The sequence below is a fragment of the Leptonychotes weddellii genome, chromosome 6, assembly GCF_054177405.1.
Source record: "Leptonychotes weddellii isolate Sample4059 chromosome 6, ASM5417740v2, whole genome shotgun sequence".
Classification (NCBI taxonomy): domain Eukaryota; kingdom Metazoa; phylum Chordata; class Mammalia; order Carnivora; family Phocidae; genus Leptonychotes; species Leptonychotes weddellii.
In genome coordinates this window covers 8,035,643-8,047,755 of record NC_138374.1, presented here as the reverse complement: position 1 = coordinate 8,047,755, position 12,113 = coordinate 8,035,643, and the positions used below count along the sequence as shown (strand labels likewise).

At 42.1% G+C, this 12,113-nt stretch overlaps 1 protein-coding gene across 1 annotated transcript in view; it reads left to right on the top strand.

The window, feature by feature from the left end:
- The window catches only part of ACADSB (acyl-CoA dehydrogenase short/branched chain), a 16,738-nt gene extending 5,242 nt beyond the window's left edge, over positions 1 to 11,496 (top strand). The window contains exons 2-6 of the mRNA XM_081823039.1: positions 1,489 to 1,645; positions 4,358 to 4,447; positions 6,369 to 6,506; positions 8,519 to 8,618; positions 9,325 to 11,496. Coding sequence (XP_081679165.1) covers positions 1,489 to 1,645; positions 4,358 to 4,447; positions 6,369 to 6,506; positions 8,519 to 8,618; positions 9,325 to 9,395 — 556 coding nt within the window. The 3' untranslated portion in view covers positions 9,396 to 11,496. The remainder of the gene's footprint in view (positions 1 to 1,488; positions 1,646 to 4,357; positions 4,448 to 6,368; positions 6,507 to 8,518; positions 8,619 to 9,324) is intronic.
- The last annotated feature ends 617 nt before the right edge of the window (positions 11,497 to 12,113 follow it).

The following is a 12,113-nucleotide window of genomic DNA, read 5'->3' as shown; positions in this document are numbered from 1 at the left end:
TTTTTTTTTTTTTTTTAAAGATTTTATTTATTTATTTGAGAGAGAGAATGAGAGACAGAGAGCATGAGAGGGAGGAGGGTCAGAGGGAGAAGCAGACTCCCCGCCGAGCAGGGAGCCCGATGCGGGACTCAATCCCGGGACTCCAGGATCATGACCTGAGCCGAAGGCAGTCGCTCAACCAACTGAGCCACCCAGGCGCCCTTGGACGATGTTCTTAAGTGACATCTTGGCTAAATCTACTTTTCACGAGAGTTTAAGTGAAGAGTGGAAACCTTTCTGCCCAGAAGCTGACCTCAGAGCCAATGCTGAGGATTAATCCCATTTACACTTTTTAATTTACATGCTTAGGAACCATTTATACTTTATAAACTTGATACTGACTTCAGAGGCGGACGTGCGGTGTATACCAAAGGCCACAAGGTGGGGATGTTGCCCAGTGAGCCTGAGAAAAGACCGGGCAGCGCCTCACAGTTTAGAGTAGAATCTGTTAAAAGTGAGGAAGAGAAATAAGATGAAATCAGAGAGGGAGACAAACCATAAGAGACTCTTAACTCTAGGGAACAAACTGCGGGTTGCTGGAGGGGAGGTAGGGGCAGGGATGGGGCAACTGGGGGATGGGCATTAAGGAGGGCACATCATGTGGTGAGCACTGGGTGTTATATGCAACTGATGAATCACTGAATTCTACCTCTGAAACTAATAATGCACTATGTTAATTAAATTGAATTTTTTAAAAAAGCGAGGAAGAGAAGATTGCCAGAATGCTTTTTAGAACTTGACACAGGTGGAACAGGCTTTGACAGGTTTTTTACACTCATATTATAGCTTGATCTTTTGGTTCATGAGTGAGCGTGTGGGCATCCGTGGGGTGACTTTGCAGATAGATGTTCGAGCCTCACTAATTCCCCCAGACTGGCTTCCTTCCTGCTTGCCCTTTCTTTCTCTGTTCTGCCCACTCCATCTTCTGAGGTTATAAAACTAAATGTATTGTTTTATTGTTCCTAGTCTAGATTTTTTTAAATTACAAATAAACATTTTAATCTGTTTCTTCTCTCCTTCCGCCCCTCCCTTGTGTGCTCATGCATGTGTGTGCACACACCTCAGGTGATTTTCACAGGGATAATAGTCTCAGCAGAAGAAAGGTTTGACACCCTTGATTTAGCCAAGTACTTACATGTTTTATGTAATTCCCAATATGTTCAATCTCATACTATAGCGTACAGGCAAGAATTGGGGAAAATGGTTATTCATTTGTTATTGATGGATTGTAGGAGATTCCCTTTTTCTAGATCCATTCATTCGTTCAACACATGCCTGTGCTGGGCGCTAGTGGAAGCGATAACAAGCAGCACTGACGTGAGTCCTGTCCTCTCCCAGAGCTATGTGGGAAGCCACGGAGAGGGAGACAGACGAGGGGTAGCCTTGGAGTTCACTGAAGTCCTGGGCTAGAGTCCTATCACACAGATTGGGAATGTTGTGTATGTAAAGCTATATAATCAAAACGAATTATGTAAAATTAAATGTAGAAATAATTGCACATTTTTCCTTTCAGGTTCCAGAAGCCAATATCCTGGGACAAATTGGACACGGCTATAAGTATGCCATAGGGAGTCTTAATGAAGGCAGAATAGGAATTGCTGCACAGGTTAGTCACGTTTTAGCCATTTTGCTTGAATTTCCACAGTGTGGGTCAATTAAAACGCAGGAAGAAAAAAATGAAAAAAAAAAAAAAAAGAAAAAGTGCAGTACAACTGATGAGTATTTGAAGTTTGTGACCACAAGATGGCGCCCTTCCCTTCCGTGAGGTGGAAGAATGGCTTCTGACTGATTTCTTTCAGATCCCACTTTGGTCAATTATGTAACGCCCTGAGAACCAAACAATGGCTTAGTGGTGACGCTTTTTCTGCTTTGAGAACGTTAAGTATTATCCAATACCTGGATCGATAACTACTCAAATATATTGTAAATTAAATATGCCTTTTAAAAAAAAAAATCGCCTTTTCAGTTTTGGAAGTTCATTCTAGAAGAAAAATTTTTTTAATTAAAAATACCAAATATTCTGTGTAGTAAGGATCTGTAATCTGTAAAGAATTAGTGTTTTGCCTGGGAAAATCAGGCAATTTTGTGTGTGTGGTGCTCGAAATAAAATAGCCACAATTAAATGGATATGTACGATGAGAACTATGCCATGTTTTTAGCCAAATTTGCCCTTTATAATGCACATTACATTTTTCTATGAAGCGAAATTGGTTGATTTCTTGATTAACAAAATGAGTAGCGTCTTTGGTTTTATTATAAATGTCATTTTGGGGATGCCTGGCTGGCTCAATCGGCAGAGCATGTGACTCTTGTTCTTGGAGTTATGAGTTCAAGCCCCACGTTGGGTGTAGAGATTACTTAAAAATAAACTCTTTTGTAAAAAATGTCATTTTGTAGACTATATTTGTTTATTTTTAATTAGTGAACATCCCAAATTCAAAAACTTGAAGCGTTTCGATTTTGAAGATGTTACACATATTAGCTATTGGAATAGTTAACTGTTGTAGTATTCCTCTAGATTTTTTTTTTTTTTTTTTGCTGCTGTTAATTTGCTAACAAAACATTCTTAGATCAAAACTTAACCCGTGTTTCTCACAAAGCTACATCATGAGAGAAACGACTTATCTGTTCTTTTTACTGTTTTTCTGTGATTTATTTCATCAGATATGGCATTAAAAACTGTAGGACTGGATCTCCTTGTTCTCAGATGTATAAATAATACAGATACTCTGCCGGTAAAATACACAGCCTGGGCTTTCATCTAATTACTCCAAGTTATCTTATAACCTAATTAAAAGTTAAGGTCAGGTAGTTATTATTTCTTGGTTAACACTGTGGATGCCTTTTAGAGAAAAAGTTACATATAACAGCTAACTGAAGGCATCTATCCTCAAAACTGCAGCCGAAGACTATTTAGTTTTTCAGGATTGATAGTGAAAACATTTTACAGAGATGGAAAAGCCTATTGTGATTGACGACTGGTCATTTTAATTTTCATGTCAACGTAGGATATTATCAGCATGCTGTAAGAGTTTGGTGACATCATCTTATCTCAGCCAAAAGTGCAATGGGTTGCTGCCCCACTGAAGTTTGGGCTGGGGGGGGGTGTCCTTTAATAATTTTTAGCTCGATAGTCTGTTCTCCAGAAAATTTAAAATAAAAGGCTAAAGGAAAATGTGAATGAACACTAATGAAATATTGATGTTTGTGGGCATTTCCCCCAAAGCTTTCCCTATTGATTTTTTTTTTTCTTTTTCTAAAACCCACATACTTTGACATAATGAGGGATAGTGACTTCATGGCCACCTAGTGTTGGAATGGAGAAACCGTTTCTGAGCTTGAATCAGTCAGTAGGTTGGTTAGTAACGAGACGGTTCAGCTGAGATTGCCACCATGGCCTGACTGGTCCCAGCACATAAATCTGTGTCTTTTTTTTTTTTTTTTTAAAGATTTTATTTATTTATTTGACAGAGAGAGACACAGCGAGAGAGGGAACACAGGCAGGGGGAGTGGGAGAGGGAGAAGCAGGCTTCCCGCCGAGCAGAGAGCCCGATGTGGGGCTCGATCCCAGGACCCTGGGATCATGACCTGAGCCGAAGGCAGACGCTTAACGACTGAGCCACCCAGGCGCCCCTAAATCTGTGTCTTTAACAGGTGCTCTCAGTGTAGCCCTGCAGGAAACCAGTCAGGTTTGAAAGCGCTGCTCCCTCGGCCACTCACGCCCTCCACTCCCAACATTTGGATTCAGTCCTTAGACCTCACATCACTTTTTTTTTTTTATCAAGTTCCCACAAATGAACCTAATGTGCAGCCAGGGTTGGGAAACACTGTTCTTTTATGTTCTAGTGCCCTTTCCCCTGAAGCTCTTATTAATCCTGATAATATGCAACACAGACAGGAACATAGAAGGTTAGGGAGTGACCTTCCACGTTGAAGGACTAGAGAGAGCTGCTCTATAGTCTTCGAGGCCAGTTGAGAGCAAAATTTCCATGGCTCACTTTATGCCTGGAGGATCAGAGCTTGAACGAGAAGCTTCCTTAGAAGTAACCTGGTTGTATGAAAACAGCTGAGCCGAGGATTTACCTCTGCTAGAATTAAACAGACTCCTATTTATATGAAATCACTCGAATCTTCTCCCAGTCACTGGAAGTTAAGTTCTACAAATGCAGTGGGTGAAGGTACCACCTTTGTGCCTCCAGTTTTCCCCTATCCCCCAACGATTCAATTTGCCTGTAAAAGGAATTTATACCCTGAATAATTAAAAATGTAAACTTAACAACAAAATAAGAAATTCTCTCTTTTTTTTTTTTTTGAACAGATGCTGGGACTCGCTCAAGGGTGCTTTGACTACACTATTCCCTATATGAAGGAAAGGATGCAGTTTGGCAAAAGGATATTTGATTTTCAGGTACATAATTATTAGCCTCTTTGTACTGAACCATCCTCTGAAGGTTTCGTGCTAATGAAGAGCTGTGTCATAAAGCCGTGAGGGAGTCCCCTTGGCGGGGTGGGGGGGCGGATTTTAATGGGAAAGGTGGAGAAGAGGAAGGAATAGGTCTTAGGGCGCATACCTCTGAATGCCTGGACCTTCTCCAAGGGCGGAACAGCAGTCCTTGAGGCCCACCTGTGGCATGACTCCAGATATCTTGATGAGCACTTTAGAGTTGTCTCTGCACTGCTTTCCAAGTTCTAGGGCATGGGGTCTGCAGTCAAGCATCCAGGGCTCAAGTCCCGGCTCTCTGTCTTACCAGCTGTAGGCCGTGGACAAGTTACCTCACCCTTTAAGCCCCACTGCTGCATCTCTAAACTAAAGAGAATACTAGGGTGACTGCATCAGATAGGTGTGGAGAGTATTTAGCATGTTGCCTGAGTGTGACAGGTGCTCAGTAAATGGTAACACATGTTAGGAGTCCCCTGTGCAAGACAGCCACACAGTAATCTCCAACGACTACACTTTGACACTCCTTTCTTGTAGAAGGTACAGTTTGCTGCAGTGAGTGCAAATGAGATGTTCTCAGCCAAGTGCATTGAAAGATACTGGCCTGGTCTAATGATGTGGCTTCTTGGAGCTCCCCAGATAAGGAGACCGTTGGGGGCAAGTGGCATCTTCCAGGCCATGTGGAGGACTCGCCAGGTTAGGGAAGGCCCGGAGTGGCAGCCTACCGAGCTCACGCAAGCACTTTACCTAAAAATCCAGAGTAATTCCTTTACATGTTTGTAAAACCTCCCTGTAAGCAGCTCGAGACTCTAAGTCCAGTTTCTTACTACCTTTCCGGCTCTGTTGGCCTGCATTGTCTTCAGGTGCCGTAATAAGGACTTGGCCTTAGACAAGCACACACAGATTGCATGTGCATAGAGATTCCAGGCACAGTGCGTTCTGGCCCGGGTGCACAGTGGGCATGTGCAGTCAGTTCAAGGCCTGGAAGGACTGAGCATTTCGGGCCTGGCCAGGGCCTTCCACAGCCCGTGCTCTCTGGGCATCTTAGCCATGGGAAACGGAAGCACCTAGAGACTGAGTTCCCAAGGACATGCAGTTAGTCAGGTGTCAGACCGTAGGTGTTTCATCTTGGCTTCTGATCCTATTTTCTTTTTTTTTTTTTTAAAGATTTTATTTATTTACGTGACAGAGAGAGACACGGCGAGAGAGGGAACACAAGCAGGGGGAGTGGGAGAGGGAGAAGCAGGCTTCCCGCGGAGCAGGGAGCCCGATGTGGGGCTCGATCCCAGGACCCTGGGATCATAACCTGAGCCGAAGGCAGACGCTTAACGACTGAGCCACCCAGGCGCCCCGATCCTATTTTCATTTCATTATACTAGAGTACTTTCTCAGAGCCAGCTACCACAGAGATTGCAAGGAAAGGGACAGAATATGAAGACAGTTTGTGGGAGGCTTTAGATCTCCTTTGTTTCTGTGTCTGGAGTTGGCGAGGGAAGGATACGGGGTCAGGTGAACTAATAGATATAATCATGACACTTCTCTAAAGATACCTCATATGGGTAATTAAAAGAAAACTGTTAAGCTTAATTTTGATCATAGAATGGGTTTAAACTAATTATTAAATAGAGCAAATTGTTAAACCTAATTTTGTGATTATTTTTTAAATCTTGACAATATACAGAATTACATGAACTTTGAAAGTTTTCTAAAAACAATTTCATTGTAGATTGCAGATTTTTAAGTATTTCTACAAAATGAATGCAAATTCTGTTCCCGGGGCTATGGGGGGGTATGTTTTCAGCCTGTCAGTGTTCCATATCCAGGCAAGACTTCGAGGATAAGCTGTGTTTTCAGAAATCATAATTCTCTAACTTGGATCTGAATGTTCCAGGGGCTCCAACACCAAGTGGCCCACGTTGCCACCCAGCTGGAAGCTGCAAGATTGCTAACCTACAACACTGCTAGGCTTTTAGAAGCTGGAAAGCCATTCATAAAAGAAGCATCTATGGCCAAATACTATGCCTCAGAGGTAAAACAACAAACAACCGAAATACGTAATTCAGCCTTCTTCCCCTCTACACCCCCATTATGTATGTATTAACCTTTTCACTTGGGGGTATTGATGGAGCATTTGTTTTTCAACTAAAATAGCATAGACTTTCCAGTTCCTACAATAGAAAAGCAAAATTGCAAACCTTCCATAGAAAAGCGCTTTAATTCTATGAGGTCTCAGTGTTTTCACAGGCTCTTCAGTGGAAACTGAGTCACCCAATTCAGGTAGAACACCCATCAGTGAATCCCTGGGTGAGCCTCATCTGAATGATGGCATCCCATCCCTGGTTTCTGATTGGGGCAAATCATGTGAAGTAAAAACAGCAAGAAGAGATTGTTCATGTTTCGGTTGAATGTTTTCTGTTGATACCTAAAGCATTCTCTGTTTAACCCGGTAGACTTTGGCTGGAGAACTTTGCCAAATCACTGGCTGCTACTTCCCAACCTCTGTAGTTTGTCTTAGTCATTCCATAGCTTGGAATAATCCCTTAACCTCTCAGCCCCCAAATTTCATCACCTGCCTCAACCTCCCTTCTGGGTTCCAGACTAATAGATCCAATTTCCACTGGACCTGCCCACCCCATTGTACCAGTCAGGGGCCTGAGCCATCTGCCACCCTCTTCCCCCCTCATCCCCACCTTGAACCCCATCATCAGTTGCTGAGGGTTCTGCCCCCTGAGTATTTCTTGCACTTAACATATTTCTCTCCCTTTCCACTGCCCCCTGTTGTCCAAGCCGTGCCATTTCCTGACTCACCTTCTGACTGTTCGTTGGACCCTGTTGCTTCTTCCTCCAGTCCGGTCTTCCCTTTTCAGAATGTCCAGGAGACCGTGTCACTCCAGCTTAACCTTCATGGCTTCTCACAGCAAATGGGACTATATTTGTATTCATTTCCTGCTGCTTTTAACAAAAATTTAGTGGCCTAAAACAATACAATTTTATTATCTCATGGCTCTGGAGGTCAGAAGTCTGAGTTATCATTGGGATAAAATCAAAGTGTCAGCAGAGCTGCCTTTCAGAGGCTCTGGAGAGAATCCATTTCCTCACTCTTCCCGCTTCTCGAGGCTTCTCACATTCCCCCATTCACAGCCCTGTCCTCCACCTTCGAGGCTCTTGGGGGAGCGTGTTCAAATCTGGTTTTGGCTCTCTTGCCTCCCTCTTTCCCTTAAGGGGACCCTCATGATGCCATTGGGCACACCCAGGCTAGCCAGGACCATCTCCCATCTCAAAGCCCTCAACTTACCACATCGGTGGGTCCCCATGGTCATGTAAGGTAACAAACATTACAGTTCCTGGGGAGTAGCATGTGGACATCTTTGGGGGCCGTCACAGTCTTCAGCCTGCCTGCCATCATGAGGCCCACCTGCCTCTCCATTCTCTTCACAGTTTGCCCTGACCCCGGCCCACTGCCCCCTCAGGTCCCTGAGGGTGATAAACCCATTTTCCCCTTGAAGCCCTCCCACATGTTCCTCAACTTGAAATGTCCCCTAACTCGTCCTTTGGGGCTCAGCAAAGCTGTCATTTCCTCGCACGTTCCCCCCGCCAACCCCTAAATCACATCAGTTTTCCTAGCCAGCTCTTCTGTTGCCCTGTAGAGTTTACCTGTTTCTGTAATTGTTAGTTTGATGTGTGAACCAAAAAGGGCAGTGACCGGCCACCCCCCACCATGGTTTACCCAGTGGCTGGCAGAGTGCGTGATATAAAGAAGGCCCTTGATAAATATTTGCTAAATAAATGATGCCTGTTGGCAGCATGTGACTGTGTCTGATCAGTACCCTAATTTTCTTAAGAAAATGGGAATTTTGTGAATTAATAGGACAGTTTACATTAATGGTTTAGGGAAGGAGACTGAAGAGACAATGCTAGGTAACTTCAGTCCTTCCACTTGCCAATAGCAGTGAATCCATGTTACTAGACTATTCTGCAGGAGTGTTTATGGTGCATCAGTTACGTGGTCTCAACACGTCATTTGCTGCTTGGTTTTGGCAGGTTGCAGGCCTCACAACTAGTAAGTGTATTGAGTGGATGGGAGGAGTCGGCTACACCAAAGATTACCCTGTGGAAAAATACTTCCGAGATGCAAAAATTGGTAAACAGATTTTTTACGTTTTGTTTTATTTGCCTCTGTGGCTGTTGGGGCTGCTGTGTTTGATTTTATCCTACGATACTCAGGAAAAGGCAGTTTTAATCTCTTCAATCTTGGGTTTATTGGCTCTCTTCTGTGGCTGGGTTTTTCCCCCCACCTCTTTCTTCAAGAAAAAGTTGGATGTATATCTTTTAAAACCTCAAATTGCCTTTTTAAATCCCTCAACAGGCCTTTTAGTAAAAGTGCAATAAAATCAGCTGTTGTAATTTTTCTTTCACTAAACACGTTAATACATTTGATGCGTTGAATGCCGTTCTTTGAAGCGAAGTTCTAATTCCAGAAGCCTCATGCCTAATCAAGCCTGAGTGTTCTGATGCTCCACTACCAGGTGGGAAGACGAAAACGAGGGGTTGTCAAAGCTGCCCGTTCCTGAGGGACAGTCCAGACTTACGCATTGATAGTTGAGGAACGACAAACTTCAGCTGTTTCATACTGATTCTGGAATCAGAATCCAGTTTCCAAAATGGAATATTATCATCTCATAGATAGAATGACTTTGTCATATTGTACCATATTCAGGGACATGGAGTGATGTCACTGGGGACAGTCTTATAGCAACCACAGAGGTGACATGTAAGAGCAATTTCTTGTGTAGACACGTAGCTGTGGGTGCGCTCCTAATTGTTCCTTTTGCTCCCTTTTGTTTAAGGTACAATATATGAAGGAGCTTCAAATATCCAGCTGAACACCATTGCAAAGCACATTGGTGCAGAATACTGACATCCGAGAGAGTGGGGCCTCTCCCCCTGGTTGCTGGTAGAAAATTCTGAACTATCGTGCCTTGTTGGGGAAGTAAACCTCCACAACATCGAAGCATTCTGTTTAAGCCCTTAGTCATGGTTCTTGGGCTAGACCTTTACCGTTTTATCTGTTGTTCCAGTCTGCATCAAAGACGCACGGGAAATCATTTTTCGAATTTGGGAAGAAATGCATCCATATTTTCTCCAGAACTATTTTTAGAGTTGTGTACGTATTAATCATTCCAACTTTGGGGCAGACAGAAGTTTCACTCTGTCAGCATTTGGAAAAATACATTTGAAGTATTACTTAACAGACATGGCTATTTTATATTCCTGTTAAATTTTTATTTTTTAAAATCATTTGGAGAAGGTTTTGTCACAGTTGGCAGTTCTATAGATCAATTCTGAGTTTCTAAACTAGGTAGAAACTGAAAATGTATTTAGAAAAATCTAAAAAAAGTTTAAGTTAAAGAAAAATCTGAAAGTTCTAGTTCTAAATATCTGGAAGTGGGTGGAAAATAGTGTATAGTTCTGTAGATCATATGATTGAAGACATTATTTTAACAAAGTAAAGCAATATAATTGTTGCTATAATTGACCTGCATAAAAGATGCATTTTATGATGATATCAGCAGATCATTTTATTTATTTATTTTTTTGACATTTGATTTTTTTTTTTTTTTTTTTTTGAGAGAGAGAGAGAGAGCACATGAGAGAGGGGAGGGTCAGAGGGAGAAGCAGACTCCCTTGCCGAGCAGGGAGCCCGATGTGGGACTCGATCCCGGGACTCCAGGATCATGACCTGAGCCGAAGGCAGTTGCTTAACCAACTGAGCCACCCAGGCGTCCCTCAGCAGATCATTTTAAAAACAAGTCTCTTGGGGCACCTGGCTGGCTTAGTCAGTAAAGCAGTGCGTGACTCTTGATCTCAGGGTTGTGAGTTCGAGCCCCATGTTGGGCATGGAGCCCACTTACAAAAAAAAATCTAAAACAAGTCTCTCTATTAGTTTTCAAGCATAAACTTTAAGTAATTTGGTTTCATAATCAGAACATATTCAATATTATAATATTGTATTGTGCACTACTTCTCAACAATGTCATTTCTTTCTATATTTGAATTGAATAGTGTTTCCTCAAACTTAGTTATTGGGCCTGATCATGAATAGTAATGCAGAAATTATGTTTTGGTTCAGTGATGTTCAAGAGAGAGAAATCTTGTTCCTGTAAAGAAGTATATCTGGGGCGCCTGGGTGGCTCAGTCGTTAGGCGTCTGCCTTCGGCTCAGGTCATGATCCCGGGGTCCTGGGATCCAGCCCCGCATCAGGCTCCCTGCTCGGCGGGAAGCCTGCTTCTCCCTCTCCCACTCCCCCTGCTTGTGTTCCCTCTCTCGCTGTCTCTCTCTCTCTGTCAAATAAATAAATAAAATCTTTAAAAAAAAAAGTATATCAAAATCTTACAAGGAATGAGAGAAGGGGCCTGTAGAGTTTGAAAAAACATTCAGTGGTGTAAAAAATAATATAAAAATAATTTTATATCGGGGTAGAAAAAATAAATCTATTGTTTCACAGTACAATAGATTATGGAAAGGCAGAGCTCAACAAAATGTATAGGTGGTGATGCCATTTTTTTTTAAGACAAAACAAGACGAGGATCCAGACGCACTGGCTCCCAGTTCAGTGCTCTGCCTCCTATTTGACGTCATCTCTGTTCAACAAATTTTGGATTTCAGTCTCGTTATACTTCAGTATTCTTATTGATTTATTTTAGGTGTAACTGACAAAGAGTTAATATTTCAAAAGTATTGCCACTGATCATTGTCATTACTTACATATATTAATCACCTCCGAAAGACACCAGCTCCCGTAGGTTAAAGTTGGCATGTTCGATGTGACGATTATTGTCTGATTTGGTTTTATGATTATGACATATGTTAGTAAATGCACTAGTTATATCCTTGCTGCTGTACTTTTGCTGATCTTTCATAAAGTGAAAGTTTTGTTTTAATGGTATATATCAATCAGGCTATTCAGTATTACAAAATCAGTATTCTGTGGAGAATAAAAAAATACAGCACTCGGTTAACTGGAGATTTTTGCTACTCGGACAAAGCAAAACTGTTTGTTACACATACAGATAAAGTAACCAAATAATGTAATCTTCCTGCAAAATGCAGAACACTTTTGTTTCCCAAGCTGATAGCTTGCCTCTCATGTGAGCCAATTTCGTTTGTTTTCAGAGAAGAGGTCTCACGATGTAGACCAAGTTTAATTTCTAAAGCTAGAGAAAATTTTACCAGGGGACCCATTTTTTTTTTTTTTTTTTTTTTTTTGCTGAAGCAACTCTTCAGTAGAGAGGTCACCTCTTTTGAGCACATCTTCACCGTATAGGTTTTATATAGCTGATATTTATGTCTGTGCTTTATAGTCCTACTTTGGGAAATTTTATATTGTTGTGTCTTTTACTCAGTGATATGCTATAACCTAATGCCATCGGAGGCTTCAGCCTATCTGTTCCCCGGTATTTCCTACATTAGTTTAGAAATCCAGATATCAGTCCCTTTCTTCTTTTGTCATTCAGTGGCATGTGCCGAGCATTCACAGCATCCAAGGGTCTAAAGCGCTGCACAGAGCTGAGAAAGACTAGATACTTATCGAAATGTGTGTTCATCTCAGGTGTCGCTTTTCTGTTCTCATTAGTAT